Source organism: Parambassis ranga, chromosome 20, assembly GCF_900634625.1.
Source record: "Parambassis ranga chromosome 20, fParRan2.1, whole genome shotgun sequence".
NCBI lineage: Eukaryota > Metazoa > Chordata > Actinopteri > Ambassidae > Parambassis > Parambassis ranga.
The window spans coordinates 12011489-12033565 of NC_041040.1; the positions used below are offsets into that span (position 1 = coordinate 12011489).

General features: G+C 44.9%; 1 protein-coding gene across 4 annotated transcripts; it reads right to left on the reverse strand.

Annotated features, from left to right (window-relative positions):
• Positions 1 to 16846: 16846 nt before the first annotated feature.
• Positions 16847 to 21662, reverse strand: spice1 (spindle and centriole associated protein 1). Of its 4 annotated transcripts, none has more exons than XM_028433110.1 (18): positions 21538 to 21662; positions 21245 to 21343; positions 21044 to 21091; positions 20757 to 20897; positions 20555 to 20657; positions 20337 to 20449; positions 20150 to 20238; positions 19931 to 20067; positions 19726 to 19851; positions 19380 to 19645; positions 19053 to 19184; positions 18852 to 18966; positions 18662 to 18769; positions 18119 to 18585; positions 17370 to 17556; positions 17217 to 17286; positions 17074 to 17137; positions 16847 to 17005 (listed from the first exon to the last, which is right to left on the reverse strand). In XM_028433110.1, exons 2-18 carry the CDS (start codon positions 21341 to 21343, stop codon positions 16949 to 16951), a joined length of 2322 nt encoding a protein of 773 aa, XP_028288911.1. In that variant the 5' UTR covers positions 21538 to 21662; the 3' UTR covers positions 16847 to 16948. The 4 variants fall into 4 exon arrangements, with proteins under 4 accessions (XP_028288911.1, XP_028288909.1, XP_028288910.1 ...); XM_028433108.1 differs by having other exon boundaries at positions 18843 to 18966; XM_028433109.1 differs by having other exon boundaries at positions 19931 to 20070.
• Between the last annotated feature and the right edge of the window lie 415 nt (positions 21663 to 22077).

The window sequence follows — 22077 nt, forward strand, 5'->3', positions numbered from 1 at the left end:
AATGTTTTGGTGTTGTTGCCACTGAGCAGTTTGTACGTGGCTCCTTCACACTAGCGCCACCCGGCATTACACTGCAGGGTGGGAGAAGAAGCCGGGACTCCCCCGCTCTGAGGTCCCCCTCCCCCTTCTCTCCTCCTTCTCTCCATGCTGGGCAGGATGAATTATCTGGGGGACAAAAGGCTTTGTGGGCCGGCCATGAAAGGCCTATTAAGCATACTGCATCCCCCAGAGGCCCTGCCCGCAGGACACCGCCTCCCAGAATGCCACTCTCTCAGCAGGCCGCAATCCCAGCATGCACTGCTTCCCTTCAGTACTAACCTCTGTCACCCCCGAGCCGCACTATAGAGCCCCACACAGATTGTCATGTAGATGATTATAAATGTTGTTATGAAAGTAATGGAGAGTGAGAAGCAGAGAAGGAGGTGTCAGCAGTGTGTGAGCATGCGGCGTGATTTGTGCATTTCAGCAACAAAGACTCTGAGTTAGATGGACTGAGAGCGCCGGCTGAGTTTTAGGTGTCAGCTGTCAGGTGTGAATACATCCACTGTGTCTCATTATTATATTGTTCATCACTGAGTGTGTGTATGTGTGTGTGTTTGAGTATGAAGGGTCTCAACTGTGCAAACGCCATCTCCTCTTCAACCTCCTCTCCCTCATTGTTTAGCTGGGTGCCATGACAACGACCCGCTCTCTCCCTCTGTCTCTGTATCCTGCTGACCTTAGCAGCTGTGTCACTTCCTCAGTGTGACAAAACCAGAATGACACACACACTTTGTGGTGCAAAGGTATCAGCACACTTTCACTCTCACAGAAGAGGAATCATGTTTCAAATGTTTCCACTGTGTGAGTATTGATCAGTGAACTCTTGTGCAGGCTGAGTGATATTTTCAAACATGTCTTAATACAATAGTCTGATGTCTAATGTACAAAAACAAAGTCCTCCTGTTTGCACTGACTGTGAAGTGATCCCTTTCTACATCAGTGTCCAATGTATCTTCTCATCCTGGAGCAGAGCAGAGGAGCTGCAGGGGCCGAAAATGCAGGATCGTCTCAGGTTGAATCTGGTTTTTGCTGCCAAATAACCTTGAATGGTCTATTGATCTTCACCTTCACCTAACAACTTTCAGATGTTACTCCAGCTGGACTTCAAATCAACATGTCCTCATAAAATAAATGCCACATTGGGTAATAGTACATAACCAAAATATGCTACGTTTATGCTAATGGAGCACATGATTATCCTCTGTCATCCAATGTCAGCCTATCATGAGACTGGTACAGCCACACTGGGTGGGGATGGTGGAGGTAGTGTACATGCAAAGTGGTGGAGTCTGCGGTTCGTGATGTGATGTTGACAGGAGCAGTAACTGTAACAATGGCTGAAGCTCCTGTGATGGTAGGAGCAGGCTGATGAGCTGGGCTTTGACTCACAGTGCTCCAGCTTCCAGCAAATCATCATGTCGGCTGGTTATTAGATCATTTCTATGCGGTAGCAGTATTTTGAGAGGGTGGCCACAAAAACTCACATATCTGTCTGCTGTAGAAATGATAGAAACAACTTCAAGTTCAGTGGGAGTTTCAGAATCTGTCCACACTAACTGGTCACTGGTCACCCTCAGTCATGGTTCAACTCCCAACAATAACCCAGACATTCAAACAACAGGTGTTTCAATGCGGCCCAGTGTCATCTACCCATGACACATAAAACCATTACATTACTGGAATAAAGGATTAAATGAAGCATGATGGGAGGTAGAGTCAACAGTACAGTGGCAGGACTTGTACTTCCTGACGTTTTCTTAGCATATGCGCCTAAAAATAAACCCATGTGAGCTGAAAAACTGCAGAGCACATGTCCAAGCTGTCGAGAGAGAGATTCAGAGCAGGGCCTGAAGTCATCTGTTTTTTTTCCACAGATTCTTCTTCTTCTTCTAATGTTCCTTCTCTCTGCTGCTAAATAAAAAAATTACAGACGGAACTCATGGGAAAATGTCTTCATAGAGGACTGACTGATAGTGCTTTATGACCTCTGAACTCAAACTTCATACATGTGATTTATGTAAAGTCCAGAGGAGGATAAGGTCCACAAATCCCTAAGAAACAGTAACAATACCAGCCCTGCAGTTAAAGTTACTAACAGGGACTCTCAGAGTGAAGAATGAAGACATTTTCATATTTAATAGGTCACAACTTTCACTTTTGATTTGAAAGAAAACTATTTTAAGTTAATGTAAAGACCTGGAAGTGATCATGGGTTATAAAATAGCTATAATGATGCATCATATTTAATTAGTTTTAGTTTTTTAGGATTAGATCTGAGTCAGTAAAATATACTTTGATCTTTTAGTAGGGACACAAATTAAAGCACAATAAAATGTAAATAATAAATATACTCTGCTCTACAGATTGATGCTGAAAATCCAGACACTCAGTCAAACCTTTGAGTAGCTACAACCGAGGGCAAGAAGATTTATGGCATCTTTCTCTTCAGATGTTTCCTGTGAAACACACACACACAAAGAGGGAACATCTTTAACTGTGCATCATTGCCTCAGGAGCTCTTCATATCCAGGTTTTATTGTTCTATTCTTCACTAATGCAAAGCTGACTCTGTGTGTGTGTGTGTGTGTGTGTGTCACGGGGATGTAGAGGGTAATAAGCTGTTATTGCTTCTCATTCCAGTGTGATTGTGCTGTTGAGACAGAGATCCAGGCTCAGGTGGGGTCGGACCTCAGGCTGAGTTACTGTGTGTGTCATGATGTGGAATGTGCTGTGTGACTGCTCTGATTGGATGTTGTTTTTCTTCTCAGAGGTAACTCAGAGAAGAAAAATAACAGATCTCTGAGACTATAATTTTCATTTTTTATTTTTTTTATTGTACCAAGGCAGCAGGAAAGACATTTGATCACTGAGTTTCATTTGGTTTGTTTTATTTACTGCTTTTACATATTTGTTTCAAAGGGTTTCGCAGCTTGTTGTCTTTGCACACACAGGTTAAATGTGAGATTGGTAACTTTCAAATTGATTAAAGTAAAAGGTCAGAATTTAGACTCTGAAATTTAAAGCTTAATTTGAAAGTTTATAGGTTATTATTATAGGTATTTAGTTAGAATAAAATTAAACTCAATCAGTGGGACGATCAGAAGTGACCAAGCCGGAGGAAACAGTAAAAGCTGTGCAGCTCGCTGTATAAAAGCTAAACCAGCTACAGTTACAGTTTTAGAGCTCATCAGCATTCGTGTTTGGTCCAAGTCGGAACATTTAATAGTCATCTGAGGGCTGAACTCGGAGCTTTGTTAGTGCACAGATCTTGATCTTGCAATTTTTCCAGTAATTGTTTGCCCTCAGCAAACCCTCAAACATAACTAGTGTGTTGCAACATGGAAAGAATCCTCTTATTGACACAATCTGACAGCAGCGCTCCAGCCTCGCTCCATCTCACTCTGCTTCCTCCTCCTTTTATCAGCCATGTGACGGCGGCTGCAGAGGAGTGAATACTGCCTCCGCTCTTTGTGGTATTAAGTGGCCTGTAGTCTAAAAGTTGTGACTTTATATCCCTACTGGAGTGAAGTGTGAGTTTTGACTCGAACCCTTAACTATGTCCAGATGCGGCAGACAGTCCTAATTGGACCTGGAGCCAGTTAAATCCAGGACCAGCTCTGCTCAGCTCAGCTCATATAACTGCTTGGCCTGAGCTGCCCTTACAGTACTTCAAGTTTTTGACAACAAACATTAATATGTGAACACACAGCCAGCTGCTGTGCTGCTGCGCCTGACTCTGGTTGTTTTTGTTCTGTGGGGAGTCGGATGAAGAACGACCGATCAGAAGAGTTGGATGGTACAGGCGGTTGGATTGTAAAGTTAAGTTATAGGTGTAGGCCAGTGTAGCTGAAAGGGTCAAAAGGTGGAATGAAAGCCAAGGTCAGGGAGTGTGTGCCGTATATCAGAGAGCAGGGGAGTGAGGAGCGAAGGAGGGAGGAGAAAACATCCAAAAACCTGACAAGGCTGAAAGCCTGACATTCCACCTTTTATCGTGCACCTGGTTTTATCATCCAAACCCTCCCTGCATATGGTTTTATTTGGATCTGTCTCTCTATCACTCCCCCATCGTTCCTCGGCCTTCCCTCCTTGCTCCCATCATCCATCTTGACTGTTGCTTCTCCTCCCTTATTTTGACTCGCGTTCTCACTCCCTCCCCTCCTCCGTCTCTCTCCTATCATCTATCTACCATCCCTCCCTCTTTCCATCTCTCCCCTCGCTGACTTCCTGCTTTCCAGCCTGCCAGACGGTCATAATTAACGAGGAAAACGATAGTCCCCTTGGCCCTCGGGAGCGCTCCCCACTCAGTGCCCTGAGAAACACTTTGTGTGTGTGTGTGTGCGCACACACAGATCCCTGTTTCCTCTGTACCTCCAGACTTGGCCCATGGTCCCACTCCACTCAATGCGTCTTTATGTTCAGTGTCAGCAGTGAAGCATGATCTCACCCCCTCCAAAAAGCACACCAAATGACTTACAGAGACTCCCAAACACAGGCCGCAAACATGGAGTGGCCTACTATCCAAGAGCAATAACACACACCCGCACGCACACAGATATATATACACACAAGCGTCCACTGGCAGCAACTCTCATTATGAGTAATTCTAACAAGAAAGTGAGTGAGAGAATGAAGCTGCCTGGTTCTTTGCTTCCACACACACTACAGTGTCTGACTCACACGTTGCATAAATCTGTTTACTTTACATAACCCTACCTGTCCGCATGTTTACACGACGTGTGTGCCTTCAGTGCCCTCTTGCCTTGGCATGCTCCTCCCTCCCTCAGTGCTCGGAGGCAGATACCAGATCAGAGGGCAGGGAGCTGATTAGGAGGCGCACTGATGCTATCTGTCAGTCACAGCCAGAGGGCGGGGCTCAGAGCCAAGAGGTCAGGACTCTCACGGTCCCTCGGCTCTCCCCTCCTTCTTTATGTAAACAAACAAGATGCTTTCACATACTGGCCGAGGTTGGACACAATAACATGAACACCTGACATGGTGCATACATTTTTGTTGTACTCTGAGAGTACATCAGGTGGATGCCACTATGTGTCTACATGAGGCCAGAAAGGACCAATCAAACACCAGCTCCAGGACGGGTCGACCATCACAGGTCCCGCCTTCGACTGACTGCGCCTGGCTGCTGTTAAACATGGGCTAGATGAACTGCATCAGGTGAATGATGCCTAACTTGTGTTTGGAGTGAGCCAGACGTGGTCAGGTACATGGCCACAGAAGCCGTACTCTTGGTTCTTTTACGCGCTTTGACAGGGAGGAAGGATATTCATGTGGTTGACTGCCACTAAATGCTACATGTGGTCCTTTAAAGTGCAGCTAAAGAGTGGGAAAATTGTAACTTCTGCTAAGAGATTTAAAAAAAATAGATATACATTCCATTTTAGAGACAGCAGAAAGTTTTGCAGAACACAAAAACACACAAAAATGAAATGTGAGAAGTATGTGGATCTTCTTTTTCCTCATTAACTCAATTTAACATAGCATCACAGTGACCATCTCTGCTGTACGTGCACCTAAAAACATGTTTTTTTTCCACCCTAACACCTGTTTCCTGTGTGTGTACATGCACACAACTCAGTGTTTGTTCCTCCTCGAAATGTGTGCAGGTACATGTGGCAGCCAGTGTAAGTGTGTCTTTGTGATTGTGTGTCGGTCCAGCAGTGTAAATATTGTGTTGTGCTCTAGTAACAGCTCTTCCTCTGGCTGTGCAGTAGCAGCACGCCCGAATGTTTATTTTCCTTCCTGACGGACGACTTCTTATCAAATAAGCAGACGCTGCCTCTGAGCCTGCTGTCCAACCACGCGCTCCCAGAGGAGCTCCCACCCACTTTCCTGCAGGCTGTCACACAGAGGAGCTTCTGCTTGTTCATGATGACTGACAGTGACATGAACCACTCACACCACTGTCACACACCCCATCAGTGGCTGCAGTGTGGATGTGCCTGACACACACATCCAGCAAGGATTTACGCTGAGTCTTTAGAGATACTCACGCAGGACAGATGTGACAGATGAGACAATGTTTTTCTTTGTTGCCATGGCAGTGCGCCTCAGTTATGACAGAGAGATAAGGGCCAATGGTGGCTCCCACAATGGAGGCTTTATGAGTCAATATGGGCCTGAAGAGGCACTGCAGAAACCTGAAGGAGAGCTCCAAAGAGTAAATCAGTCTTTAGTCGGGTGGTGAAACTCGTTGCAGATGGGAGAGACTCGACCTGTAACACATGTTGTGAATGCAGAATTTTCCCTAAACCCAAACAAACAGCAGCTGAAAATGAAAGTAAAGTGAAAAAGTCCAACATGTTAGATGAAGCCCAGTCTCCTGAATGACACGTTCACTCAGGAATAAAGGTCTAAAAGTTAACACTTTCAGCATCTGCTGCTTCATTTTTGACCTTCTTTTAATAAATGTCTTTCTCATGAGCCCCACGTTTTTATTAAAGTGCATTACAGAGTTTCTGGAGTTCCCCTTTAAAAAGGGGTTCTCTGTCAGAGCTCGTACTTTATCTCTGAAATCTCTGCTGCCTTTTTCAGCTTTGTGTCATTTTACTGTAACTTATGTGAACCACCCAAGTTTAATATCTTGGAAACTTAACTTGGCCAAGAAACTAATTCACTGTCTTCTCTCTCTCTCTCTCTCTCTCTTTCAGGTAGAACACATTCTAACTAAAACCACCTGGCCATTATGAGCCCCCCCCCCATGCCTCCTCCCATGTGTGTGTGAGTGAGAAACAGCGAGCCTCGCTGGACAACCATGCATGGTTGTGATTACATGTTTATGTCCATATTTGTAAGTCGGCTGGAAGGCGTCTGTGTGTGTGTGTGTGTATGTGTGTTTGGTGCTGACGACAGAATGAGTGTACTACATGTGTGTATGTGTGTGAGAGTGAAAGTGTGTACACTGTGAGTTGTGAGAGTAAATAAACGCAGTGCAGCGGGGACTCACGTGGCGTTATTATCAGAGCTCAGAGAAAAGACAAACTGTTTTTTCACTCCAGTTTGATTCATACCACCCTCTGCTGCCTCCTCCCTTTTTTCTATGACCCACCACAGCACACACACACACACACATCTTAGCCCCACCGCCCCAAATTCAACACATGGCTCCAATCAGAGGATTATTTTTAGCACTTTGGCTGTTCATAGAGGAATTCTAATCAGTTGTATTGTGATTGTTTTCAGTTTGTACATGGAGTTTGTCGTCCCAGCTCCATAAACTGACCTCCTTCCTTTACTGTGTCACACAGTAAAGTGATTTTGGCTTTTTCTGCAGAGGCCTACCGCTTGATTGCAATCGTATCCCTGCAAGCTTTGTGATCGGGGGAATTCTTTAAAACGGCCCAGATGCAACGAGAAAGCCAGTCTTATGTGGAATCGCTTACTTTGATGATGTTTGAAAAAAATTCCACAAAATAAAGTTTGGTTTGGAAACCACAGATCACACACACACACACACACACACAAGACTTAGTACAGTATGCAAACTCACACAGTCACAATTTGTGGTACACTGAGGCATTCTTTCTCCCTCCTTCTCTCTCTCACACACACACTAACTTACACTCATTAATCTGGGCAGACTCAGGAAACCGCTCCAGTGAGCTGGCTGGAGGCCCTGGGAGGGGTGGAGGGGTGGACGGGAGAGAGAGAGAGAGAGAGAGAGAGAGAGAGAGGAGGGGGATCAAAGGGAGGACGAGAGGAGCAGAGTCGCTGAAAAGAAACAGCAGAAGAGGGAAGAAAAGAGAAAAGAAAGTTTTGAGAGAGAAGAAAAGAAAAAGGAAAGTTTCCTTTGCTCTTGAGTTCTGAGAACACAGGAAGGAGAGAGGATCTGAAACCCCTCGATTTAATGAACTAAAATGCAGAGTGTGTGTGTGTGTGTGTGTGTGTACGTAGGTGTCCATCCTTACCTTCAGGATGTGACAAATGTGTGTGTGTGAGAGATAGTTGATAGAACTGTACACACACACACACACACACACACACACTGTACACATGTGCACAGGTTGAGACTCACACACGTGTGCACACACACACACACTCACACACAATTCAGCCCACAAAAAGCTCCACAGGGACGTTCAACAGTCCTTAAGAAAATATTCCCCAAAGCACTAATTAGAAAAACGATGGTGCTCGTTAATAGCCCCCCACCCCCTCCACACACACACACACACACACATTCTCCCTACATCTAAACTCCACCCCTCCCTTTAAGTCTGGCAGAAGACGACGAAAGCAAAAAACACAAAAACAAAACAAAAAAGATTCTGGCAGAGGGAGAAGAGAGCGTTCCACGGGCAGGCCTGGGTCAGGGCCCTATTTACCTACCGCAGCACTGCTCTCTCTGCTTTACAGCAACGAGCACCTCCCCTCAGCTCCGAAACCTGACCCTCCGTCTCCTTCTGACACACACCAACATACATACATGCATACACACAAACCAGCCCAGAAGTGGCACATGGTCTTGGTTAGAAAGGTTCTCAGCTCCAAATGAAAGCCAATCCCCTGGCGGAGTTATTCGTCACATTTCTAAAACTTCGCCTCTGAGAATGGGAAAGAGGAGGAGTTAAAGTTTCAGCCTCCTCAATCATTCCCCTTTTTCTAATCCTGATTAAGTTCAACAGCAAAAAAAAGGTAAGAGTGAGGAGAGATGATTTCTTGAGCTCTTATTCTCCATCACTGGAGCCAGTGGGATCCAGTTTCTCAATCAGAGCAGATGAGGTGGCCATTTAAGGGAATCAATTTGTTTCCTCTGCGCTCTCTTAGCTCCATATCTGTTGCTGACATTTCCTCCCTGTACCATAGCAGAGCCCAACTGCCCATTACCACACCGCACAGGCCCATATTAAATGTATATATAGTCACGCTTCAGACCAGAAGACACTTTCTCACACAAAAGCTGAAAGGAGTGAACACGGGGTCATACGACAAACTCCACTTATGAAAGAATACAGGCGGGGAAGGAAACTGACCAAGATCCAAAATGGCCTCAGCCTGTGTGTGGGCGGATGAATACAGGCAAATCCAACATGCCTGCGTATTGTTTCACTGTGTCCACCCTCTCCTACCAGAATGTGTGCCCCTATAACACGCTCCTCATTAGAAACATCTCACTTAGGGTAACAGTGTTATTTCAGTGTTTGTAGCTCGTTATAGGAGTGTTTTTCCTGCGGCGTGGCCCTCGCCAGTGTGTGTGAGAGGGAGGGGAGAGAGGGAAAGGGGGAGGGTTAGGCAGGCAAGGGCAAGGGAGTGAGGAGGGAGGGCTTCTTAAACACGGGGTGAGAGCGTAGAAACGTAGAGTGTGATTCCAGATGTGTTTTTTACTGCTCTGGCTGGGATGACAGGGCTGTAAAGAACCTCTCTGGAGTAGCCTGGAGGGGGAGAGCGGGAGCAGGGTGGAGGAGGAGGGGGAGGAGTTAGTGCTTGGCGGCTTAAGGCCCTCAGGGATGAAGTCAGAGAGGGAACAGAAGAAGCGATTGGGGGTGGGCGGGTGGATGGTGGACATGGTGGTGTTCAGGGGTTTGGAAGAAGTTAAGTATGGGGCAGTTGTTAAGGCCTCTGGGACTCAATTGGAGGGCAGAGACAGAATGAAGTAGGTTTTCCTGGCAAAACAGGGCACTTTATTGGCTCAGGTGTGCCGAGTCCAGAGTCTGGAACTGTGAAGTGGAGCGAGAGTGCAGAGGATGTCATAGCACGGAGAAGAACCAAGAGAAACAGAAGAAAAGTCGGTTAATTATGAAGCCACAGCACAGCTAGCAACCAAAGTGGCTGCTTAATAAATCCTGTGACAACAAGACATGTTATGTTTACTGTGCTTATTCACTTTATTCTGGTAGCTTGGTGCTGAAGATCCACCTTTCAATCCACTTTCATGGTAGCTGCCCATTAGAGGAGTCAGAGCTCATAAATTTGCACAGAGAGGAGTTAAATGATCTATGTTTGAGCAGTATTGCAAAAAAAATCAGGCGAGCTGATTTCCCTGTTAGCCTACAGTCCGTATGTTGAGCCACGCTGCTGGGTATCGCTCTATAATTACTTTCTAAAACATAGACTGTATATGATTCTAACATGAGAGCAGTATGTATCTTTACCCTGTGACTCTCAGCAAGAGAATAAAGCCAACATGTCTGAGTACAAAGTACTTTAGGTCAGAGCAGTGAGGACATACAGTAAATCTTGACTATGTATCTTTAGCCGACCGGCAGCCACCGTGGCCACAAGCGACAATTATGGGATAAATGCAAAAACATGGTGCAACAGTAGCAAAGAAAAGAGGAGTCATAATGACACAGTGCAGTCACACAATGTCTAACGGGCTAAGCTGCAGAACTCCTGAGTGCAGTGAGAGTTGTGTTCATCCATTTTTTTTTGTTGCCCATACAGGAGACACAACAGGCCAGGATTTGTTTTTTGGCTTGCAGTGTCCACCTGCATGGCCCCCAGCATCACACAGTGCCCCCCCGGTCCGCATGCCTCCTCTGCCCTAATGTGCTGGCTGATAATAATCAACCCTCTGACTGTGAGATCACTTTCAGTTTCACCTTCAGACAAAGTGCTTATGATGGTTTAGCTTGTTTACAACCTGTGAGATGTTCCTAACATCCTATAATGGTTCTTGTCTTTTGTCACAAGCAGCAGAGAAGTGCAAAAATAAAGACCAGGTTGAAATGTACTGGGATTATTCTTTGACACAACTCTGAAAAAAAAACAAGTCTGGTTCATGTCAAGCATGAAATGAAATGTGTGTGGAAAATGTAAAAAGCTGTCACTGAGAACCGACGAGAAAGAAACTATATCATGGAGGAGACATGATGTAAGTGTGTGTGTGTGTGTAGTGTGATCCAGCTATGCGGTTCCTGCAGCTTGTTAGTCATGCTCGTTAATATGTGCCTGTTTTACGGGCTCTGTTCAAAGACTGACGCAGCGTTTCATCTCAGTCTTACCTTCTCCACGCCGATGAGGAAGGAGCAGGAAGAGGAGGAGGAGAGGTGAAGGGGGCTAGGAGAGAGGAGAAAGGAGCTGTGGGTTAAAAACTGTGTAATGTGTGTGCCATTTTACTGAAGCATAGTACATATGTGGCTGAAATGGAGAGACACTGTGCGGTGTATGTCATCAGAGAAGAGGAGCTGAGGGAGTGAATAGAAAGTGCAGAGTGCCTGCAAGTTTCATCAAGTGGAATAAAAGAAAACCTAATTTCTTAGCTAACAGAAACAAAGAGCAGCTGCTGACCTCAGCTGCAGCCTGCCAGCAGGAAGGTCACAGCCAGACATAGTTCAACTTTATTCTATATTCACCCACAACAGCAGATACACTGAGCTGCACTTGGAGTAAAGAAAGTGTAAATAAAAGTGTGCTCATATTAAAGAGAACACATCCATGAGTCTGATTTATATGTTTAAAACAGCATCAGTGAAGAGCTGAACTATACACACTTTACTAAATGCTGTCAGATGGTGAGTATAAAGGACTTAAAGGACCCTTGTGTAGGATTTAGTGGCATCTAGTGGAGAGGTTGCAAACTGCACCTGAGTACACTCTCATTGACATGCATGTATAACCTAAACGTTTAAAGGTTTTCTTATTTGCATATGATAAATATGGAAAATATAAAGCTAGCATCCAGTTAGCTTAGCTTACATAGCTCGTTTGATCATGTGAGCGGACTGAGCTAAACTATCTGTTTCCACTTTGCAGGCTAGGTTAAGCTAACCACCTGCTGGCTGTGGCTTCATATTTAACACACAGACATAAGAGCGGTATCATTCCTCTTGTCTGAGTGCCTCTCGTACGTCCAGCTATGTTTTCAGGACTTTTGGCACAGATTTTAAAATGGTATATTTGAGGATGTGAAGGAGGAGGTGGCAGGAAAACACGCCACATCGCACCCGACACATGCTGTGTGCGTGTGACCGCTCACTCGCCCTCTCCTCCCTTCCCTCTCCCTCTCAGGGCTCCACAGGCACGCCAGCACCTCCAGGTCCGGAGAGCAAGGCTTTCTGGGGGGATCAGAAACAGATGTGCCTCCTGCCCTTCTTCTCTTAACTTGCACAAAAACACACACGCTGTCCTGTACACACATGCTGGCGGCAATTCAGAACCGGCACCAGGACCCAGCCAGAGCGACGGGCCAGCGTGACCCTGAGCTTGACCCCGGCCTGCAGCGCCTCAGACAGGAAAGGGACGCAATTGGCTTCAGCTGTGACCCTCCACCCCCTCTCTCCTGCCTGCACCCCCCGCTTCTCATTAAGACAAACTGTTTTTAAAGGCAACGCAGCTTTCCCTACCACTAAAGCCAACACCCTGGAGCACGGAGAGAGAGGGACAGTGGGGCGAGGGGTGGGTGGAAAGATGGAGGAAAGGTAAAAGAACAGGAAACAAAGAGAAGCTGGACATCCAGGGGCACAAAGGAGATATTAAACAATAAACAAAACATTAAGATGAAGGAAAAGTTTAACAGGAGAAAGAGGGAAGAGAGTAAGACAATCCAGACTGAGAGGAGCGGGAAAAGTCAGGCATATCACTTGCAGCTGTTGCAGGCTCATGTTCCCAGAATCCATTGCAACTTGGCATGGGTTTTTCTAATAAGAATGGGCGGTGTCATGGTTACATTCATATCAAAACATCCAAAACAGCGGCTTTGAATGGGAGAAACCGACACAGCCAGAGAAAGAACGGGAGATGAAGTCACTTGATAATAATGACAATTAAATAGCAGTAATTCTAAACAGCAGTAAGACTCATTCGCCTTAGAGACACACTGTTAAGTGAACAAACAACATATTTGTTTGTTTAGGGATGTACAGCAGAGACATATGGAAAGAATTGGACCTCTTTCCCTGCCAGCTTTTTTTATAGTGTGCTTGCCTCTAACTTTGTCATCCTCTGTAACCATCAGTCCTCCAACTCTGCGCCTCCAATTTCTTAAAAAAAAAAACAGTAAGCGTTGTTCAGACTCAATGGAAACTGTGTGTATGTGTCTGTTCTAGGTTGTAATGTCTGCAGAACTCCAAAAAAACATTTGCAGTTTTCATGTTTTGGCGACCTGCAACGGCCACAACCTTAACTAAAGAAAACAAACTATACAGATTTGTGTTAGTGTGTGTGTAAGTGAGAGTGGCAGGGCATGCTGAGGTAGATTAATACCACCGCTCAGAGGGGGGTTCCTCCATTCATGGCTGACTGATGTGCGTCCCAAATTGATTTATGAAAACGGCCCTTAATCAATTATGTGTGGAGAAAGAGGGAGAGAGAGAGAGAGAGAAAAGGAGAGGAGAAGAAAGAGAGGATCTTGTGGTGGTTGTAGGGTGGGGTGGGGGTTGCGTGAATGATGCTGAGGAATGTGTCTAATGGACGTCCGTTTGTGCCACAGGTGTCCAACATGGTGGATGTGATGGTTTGTCAAACACAATGGCACTGAGGCTGATCCTGATGTGTGCAGCCACCTCTGTACGCAACACACTGAGCACGCTGCATCTGTAACATTCATCTTCATGACTGCACAGACCAAAACACAACAGAAGCTGCTATGATTGTATTTGTGCTACACTGTAATGTAGTTTATGTAGTAATAATAACCCCAGTTTTTGGACCGAGGGGTGATGGTGGTGGTGGGGGGTGCAGTGGAGGAGAGTAAAGCTGCAGTTGTTTAAAAAGTCTTTGCCCATTGTGCCTGAGACAGGGGTGTGTGGGGGAAGTGGAGGGTCACGCTGAGAGCTCGTTTCTCCTGCCTGTCAGAACTCTATCTGGGATCCAGCCGGAACTAATCAACTCCAAAAGGCCTCCCCATTACCCAGGGTGCAATGGGCCACAGGCTGGGGGCTGGCCGGTGGGAAACAGAGAGGAGGAGAAGGGAGAGAACCCCCCCTATCACCACCACCACCACCTCCACCACACACACACACTTCACACACCATCACTGTCCCTCCACACATGAAAACACTCCATACACCACCAAGCCATGCAGCACACACAACACTCCCACTGTTTCACACTGAAGCAATAATAAACACTTGCAATAATATTTTCACAGCAAGCAATAGCCGGCTTCAGATCAGACCCTCACACAGCTGTGGAGCGCTCTCCTGCACACATGGGCACCCACTCACATGCAGACGCTCACGTAAACACACACACGACACAGCGTGTAAAGAGCTGAGACACTTTAAAGGTGCTCCTGGAGAGACGGCAGCAACAATCATTCAACACACAACTATAAAGTGCACCTGCAGCAAATCACACTGAACGTCTCAGCTTAGATAATCAATCATCATCAATCATCAATCATTCCTCTTTTTCAGTTTGATAAATTGCATCATAACTTTCATTCTTTTAACAGCAGTTGTTGATAATGGTGTTTGAAAAAAGTAAAATAGTGAAAACTTCTACAACATGTACTCTCAAACTTGAGCTGATGCAGCACATTAACATTGCCCTCTAGTGGCACGTTGACAGCACTGCAACAATCAGGTGAAAGTGAGGGAAAAGAATTAAAAACACATGATTGGTCTGAATACATGCATATATAAAAATAGATTATAATTTATACAACCTTAAAGACAAATTAACATGAGCATAAATGTGCCTCATTAAAGCTCAGAAAAATGTTTAAAATAAGAAAAGGTTTAAACTCATTGACACAAAGTAGTTCCTATTTAGTCTCAACAACCACTGAACAACACCTACATCACTGCGGACGCCATCAAAGCAAACATTGTGTGCACAAGCTTTAGTGTGTGTGTTTTTCTGAGTGACTTCAGCCTCCTTCACTGAGGTGAAGTGGGGGCAGATTTAAATGAGTAAAGAAAGCGACCCCCCCCCCCTTCCCCCATTCTGCTGAGACACCCCCTCCATATTGTGTTGTATTGTGAGTTCTCCAGCCTCATTGCACACACAGCTATATTTCTAAACCAGAACTTAATATCAGCTGGGCTTCCATATAACCCACAGGATGCATGTGTGAATACATATATGTGTGTGTATAGACAAAAAGAAGTGTGTGTGTGTGTGTGTGTGTGAGGCTGCTGAGAGGCCCACATTATGAAGGTGGTGGTGGTCACATGGGAACCATCCTCAGGCCCTGTGGGGGAGGAGGGGGTATTGAAGGGCACTGGGGTGGGGTTAATCCCCTTTCACCCCGTCCTTCACTTATCCAAGCTGGGCACAATAAACCCTGCCCGCCTCCCCCTGCATCTCCACCATGACCTCTGACCCCACGTTTACGGCTGCTGTCCTTGGCGCCTTTATGCCTCCATCCTGTTATTATCTGCAATATTTACTCCTTTTGACTTCTCTGCTGGTCGCACAGCTCTCCTGACTGACTGGAAAACTCAAGTGCTCTCCTTAGTCCTCCAGCGCCACCCTAAAACGAACAGCAAACACAGAATGGAAATGAATCATCTTAAGATACTCCTGCATCAAGACAATAATAAGTACTGATACCTACGACAAGTCTAACTAGCATGTCATGACTCTGCCTGACCCCCCCCCCCCCTCTCTGTTTGGAAGGTGCTCATAATCCTCATGGTCACCAGACCCAAAAAACTCAAACATCTTAAACCATAACATAAACAAACTACTTCCATTCATCACACAGCCGCACAGGTGTAAATTACACATCATCATGACTGACAGGGACTAAAACAGAGCCACCATCAATGTGATCAGTACCACCTGTGCTCCTCATACTAAAATGCATGTGTAAGTCCAAACAATACACGTTTGGTAAATATAGCTCATAGAATATACTTTATTAATCCCTCAGGGAAATTCAGGTACCAGCAGCAATACAACACCGACAGTCAGAGCAAGAGTTAAATAGAATAAAATAGAACATAGTACAATAAAAATAAAAGATGAGAGGAATTATGTACAAACATTGCATGGATCATTGCACATATAAATTATTGCACGTGTTGCTTACAGTGCAGATTTAATTTTTAGCATCCAATAAGCTGCACATAAGCCACAAACTGTGGCTCCTCTACATGAACAACTTCCTGTCTTTGAAAACTGAAGAAGAGAGGAGAAACATGGTGTACATGGTGTGTAGTAATAGTTAGGACTGTCACCATTTTCTTCTGCATGCACACACACAAACATAAAACACATACAACAAACTTTATGTGCTGAAATTGCTGTATAACAGCTGGCCACAACACATTTGAAGGGGTTAGAGGCATACAGTGTATTGTGTATACATTTAGAGAGCTATGGAGATGAACCTAACAGTATCTTATACTATTCTTTGAAATGTACAAAGACATATTTCAAACTGGTGCTGGTCACTGCAGCCCTTTAATCGTTTGTGCTTTGGTCAGTAAGTCACATTTAAAATAAACCGTTCTGACAGTGACCCAGGACAAACAAAGACTTGAGACATGAGACAGAAGAAAGCAGAGAAAATAAAATGTGTCTATCTGCATACATAGTGTGTACCATAAATAACCACAAGGCTACATACTTTACTGAAAACCACAATGAAGAGGCTGATTCTTTCTCCTCCTCTTTCTGTTCCTTCATGGTTTGTTGGCACGCAACTTCTGTCTCCTTTTAGAGGACACAAATATACTGACATAGTTTTATCGAATATGCTCCAAACACATGGAACAACTAAACCAAACCACAGGCCCGGACACAGACAGGCAGACTGATGGACACATGGTTTGAGCATGCTCACTTCAAACATTTGATGAAGCTGGAGGAATACTGACGGACTCCAACTTCACCACATGGCCGCTCAGACACAATGACCAACCAGATCAACAGAACAAAGCCAGAACTTAATCAGAGGTTTGATATTAAAAACAGTTTATTTCAGTCATTTAATAATGTGAATAAAACACTAAAACACAGCTTAATAAATAAACATCCTCGGGTTTCTTCGTTCATCTCGTCATCTCACATGAGTAGACAAGGCGAACCAGCTCTCATGCTCCCTCTGCTTCTCCACCTATTGTGCATAAAGAACAATAGTCACATTACATCCATATAATTTAGAGGTTTTAAGTGCATGTGTACCTGTGTTTTGCGATATCTGGTTTCTCCCCCAAAACTGTGAGAAGACACATCAGACCCAGCAGATCTGCAGCACAGAAACTCAGCTGGTTAGTAAAACAGTTCTTCATGGTGGAACGTCCCTCTGATTCAGCCGAGCTGCTTACCGTCCCTCACCGCTGTGTGACCAGACGTCCTGTTCAGGCAGCAGTGACGCCTCCAGGCTTCCTCCTCCAACTGAAAATGATACATTTGATGGTGACTGATTATCAGTTGTGTGTGATCAACAAAATTAGAGATGCTACCTTCCCACACCATACCTGCTGCATGTGGGCTGAAGGCAGAGGGGGGGACAGGGGAGACAGAGGGAGACACTTTGGCTGAAACATTTTGCTTCTGTTGCTCAATAAGCTCCAGCAGTCGACCTCTGGCTGCTGCACTCTGCCTGTTCAGCTCCAGGAGGCGCTGCTCCACACTGCTTACACTGAGGCTGTTAGAAGATGATGCCTGAAAAGAAGGGACAAAACAAATCATCACTCTAAATCTGAATGATGGCGCAGACTAGTGGCTCAACACAGTACTGCAAGAACCCAAGTATGACAGAAAGTTATGTTACTCAAATTAGTGTTGCATACTACCTAAGTAGTGGCAAGTAAGTGACAGGAAATCCTTGCACATTGTTGTCGTTGACAGTGTTTGTACGTTTTTTGTTGTGGAGAGTAGAGTACTTTGCTTCAAACTCTATTCAGAAAATCTATGTTTTTTAATCATATGTGACAGATATGCACTGGACAGATCATTACAGTGAAGCTAACAAAATCCTGAAACCTTGTTGCATTGAGCTATACATGCACTCTTATACATATCTGACTAATAGGAGTGCTAACAGCCACATCTCCTAACTGCATACAACCAGGTTTATAATACTATAAAATGAGTGTCAGATTATCAGGAAGGTGCAGAAAAAGAAGACACAGGCTCAGAATATTGTCTGTCTAAAAAGTGTGTGTGAGTTTTTGAAGTTCTCCTACCATCCCACATGCAGCTTTAATGGCAGATTAAATCTTACCTGTTGATTACGTTGCTCTTCCTCAGGAGGGTTCTGGTTCTGTCTACTTGTGCTGCTGTCTATGACACTCTGAGGTGTGACACTCCCTGTGCTATTTGACCCAGACGTCGTCCTCGCTTCAATATTCTGAGGTGTGCGCCTCTGTGTGCTGCCAGAGCTTGACCTCCGTTCGCTGCCACTGCTGAGCGATGCTCCAATGCTTGACCCTGCCTGGACCTTAGCCTGGTTGAGCTGTGCCCTGATCAGCTCATTCTGTCTGCTCAGCTGAGCAATCTCAGCCAGCATTACATCTGGAGAGAGCTGCGAGCAGAGAGGGTCAGAGGTCACTGATTGCAAGGAGGTGGAGGGCACACTGGTGAGTGGCAGACTGCTGAGACTGGACGCCGAGCCATGACACTGGACGTCTTGATTGAAACGCAGGACATCCGTGGGGCGAAATGGCTGATGTAGCTGAACAGAATGAGTCACTGTGGAAGAGGGTGAAGAACAAAATTAGGCCTTACACTGTAAATGTGAATAAATCAAAAAGATGGACACTGTTACCGGGAGGAATTTGTTGCCAGTTGTCTGCCTGTCGGGGTGGAGAGAGCAGGACCGCAGGAGAAACAGAAACGTGTGTTTGCTCAGGAAGCTGCTCAGTAGACCGACGGACTGCAAACCCATAATTTACCAAATTATTAAACCAATTATTTCACATATTCACAGATTATATCCACACACAGACTGTAGCAACCTGCAGAGCTGTTGCCTTGGTTTATGTAGTCCCCCATAATTCCAAGCCCTCCCATCGCCAACACCACCGTGTCCAGCTTCTGCTCCAGCTCTGCTGTCCGCTGCTGTAACACTGCCTGAAAAGGAAGAACACCCTTTGAAACACTGCTAAATAACCACAAAACACGGTTTATATAAGAAAAGCAGGACAATAAACTCTTACCTGCAGGGCAGCAGCCTCTTCTCTCAGAGTCATGGTTTCAGCAGTGAGAGCATCAATTAACCCACGCTGCTCTTTCACCTCTTCCTCCAGTCTTTTCCTTGTTTCAGTCTCCTTCTCAGCTTCATCTTCTCTCTGATACAAGCAGACAGAAAATCTGTTAACCTTGAGAATGGGCCAAACACAACTATACTGAGCTAAAAAGACAACATTCATTGCTTTTAAATGTTAATGAGCATGTCTAATTCCTTTTTTGACTTGCCCACATATGATGGGTGTTAAATATACATATAATATCAACAAAGTTGTCGACATTTGTCTTTTAAATACCTGTTTCAGGAGGTGTACTAGACGACCAAGGGTAGAGACCAATGCGACAGAGAATCCAGTGAGGCCTTGCTGTTTTTGACTCTTTGCTGGTGTTAGTGTTGTGTCAGGGCTAAGACTGTCTAAGTCAGCTTCCACCTGACACAGCATGGCCTGCAGCAGGCCCAGACTGGAGTGATCTGCACTGAGAGAGGCGACAGAGGAACCATCCAGCTCTGAACTCTGGGAAACACACCTCCTCGATCTGCTCTTACGACTACTGACCCTTCCTAAGAAACATAAAAATATGATGACATTATTCGCATAAAATATTTCATTTCGGCGCATATGTGAAATTTCCAGATTCTACCCGACGGGCTGGGACGCAGGTCGGGATTCAGAACCTGAGAAAGCAGGGCAGAAGGTTCTTTTTTGCCTTCCGCTAACTGATTCTGCTTGGACCGAACACGCTGAACAGCCACTGTGGCATTCAGAGCTGAAACACAGTGGGACAGGTTGGTAAGCCTTTAATAGTAGATTATTCCAATCAATATAACCTAATATAACTTAGTTACCCGTTTGATCTGGTGCTCTGCCTGATAAGCAGGGGGTCACAGGAAAATTATCCCCCTGCTGAGGATTAGGGTGATGGACTTTGTGTTGCTGGTTCACTCTACCCAGAGACTGCGCCTTCATTTTTTGTACATTACTCCTGCTAAGAAAACCGTATGAATCACATGACATCAGCTTCTCTTTAACTGTGGGAGTACACACTGGTTTGGTGAGGATGGTACCTTTGGATAATGGAATATGCTGAACTGCCAGAAGGATGAGCATTATCATCAATGTGGTCGTCCTCTGAAGCTTCTAATTCATTAAGAGCCTAAAATTAACATTTAAAATTGTTAAATCCAGCCACATCCCTAAAGACGAAGAGATAAAAATTATGCACACCACAGATATGAAAGCACTAAGATACACCTCTTGATCCATTACAGATTGGCTGAGGAGTGATAGATGAGTCGGAGGATCTGGTCTCTGGAGAACAGGCAGTTCTGAGTTACAGTTTGGAGCCATGGTCACACTGGGATGCCCTGTGGAAACACACATGTCACATATATTCTTTAAAGCACAATATTTATGAATTCTAATAATCTCTGCCTTTAAGTATCTATATGACAAAGCAGTTTGTTTGGTACCTGTCTGTCTGCGTGGAGCGTCTCCAAACAGGTCCTTGACCACAGCCATGGCTCTGTCAGAACGAGCCACCACATCCTGTAGCAGCAGCTGATCAGAGAAAACCTGCAGCAACAGGAGGGAACTATGCTTCATCCACCTTACATCAAACAACATCAAGCCTGACTTACAGCTGAATCATCACACACACACACACACACACACCTCCCTGATGATGCTGAGGCTTGTCCTGTCCAGCGGTGCGGGGCTCCCTGCATGTCTGAAACGACGTTTCAGTGCTTTCTCCTTCAGCTCCCACTGAGCTGCAGCCTTGTTGTGGGACTTGTGAATCTCATGGCGATGATTCTGAAGCAGAACAAGCAGACATCAGACATATTGGTTGGATTCCATTCATTTTCATTTTATATTTTAAGTGGCACTACAATGCATAGTACACATGAGTCTGAAGTACACAAATCACACCAAAAAAAGTCAACCATTGAACAGCCTACCATCTCTGCAGGTGTCAGCTTGTGCACAGATAGGTCGTTGACAGTGCTCTGAAAGAAATGCTCAGTTTACCAAAAAGTAAGTGAAGGCTGAGGATGGCAACACTGGAAGTCATAGCCATTTTTAAGTATATTTAAGTTTAGTGAGAAAAGGTAACAAGGTGAGCATTATTATCATCAGATTAGAGAGCTGTCGGTACTCACCACCCATTCTCTTTTGGTGGCTGCTGCTGCCTTCTTTGGGCGAACAGCCCTTTTTCCTTTGTTGTACTGTTGTGGACGGCCCACTTTCACAAACGACATCTGTGTAAACCACATAAAGATGTTCAGCATATAGCTTCACTCTGTTCTGTTAGCTACATGCGCACTATGTATCCAGACGATGTACAAACTTAGCTAGCCTCTGAACTCTTTTAGCATCAGCAAGCATTAAACTCTACTTTTGCTATCGCTAGCTAAACATTTACCTAAAAACTTAAATAACAATAACAACTCACTTTTTACGACCCACAGCCACGGTTTGTACCAGAAAACAGCACTTCGAGTTGTTTCTTTAAGGTTGACGAAGTCTAACATAAACCCTCCTGTTCAGTTTGTGTGTGACTATTTTTCAACAGTTACGCGCCACTTCCAGCGCCGTTACCACGGATACAGCTTCACGGTGGAGCATGATGGGAAATGAAGTATTGCTTGGTGAAAAGGCCCAGCGGCGTGAAATCGTCAAGATTTTATGCTTTAAACATTAGTGAGAGCGAATTATTTAAATATCTGTGTTCTGTACCTAAAAGTAGCAGCAGGGATTTAAATGGTGACGTAAATTAAAGTATTTGCATGGGTTCAGGTGTAAAGTTATAACAGAATGCCCCATGTTAGTGTTATAGTTCTCATTTAAGTTTCTATACAGTGTTAACATGTAGGCTATACCTTCCTCTGAAGCTGGAATCACGCATTTTAAATCATTGTTTTCTTTATTTTGAAACGAACATCAGGTATTTTGGAAAAACGTCTTTGTATCCTTCAGTGTTGCACCTTGTGTT

Excerpts from the sequence above, each read along its gene's own strand:
- spice1 (XM_028433107.1), bottom strand. The coding sequence starts at position 21,343 with ATGTCGTTTGTGAAAGTGGGCCGTCCACAACAGTACAACAAAGGAAAA. Across the intron at positions 18,586-18,661 it reads CTGGCAACAAATTCCTCCCG|TGACTCATTCTGTTCAGCTA; the intron begins GTAACAGTGTCC and ends CCTCTTCCACAG. Across the intron at positions 17,287-17,369 it reads CTTCAGCCCACATGCAGCAG|TTGGAGGAGGAAGCCTGGAG; the intron begins GTATGGTGTGGG and ends TATCATTTTCAG.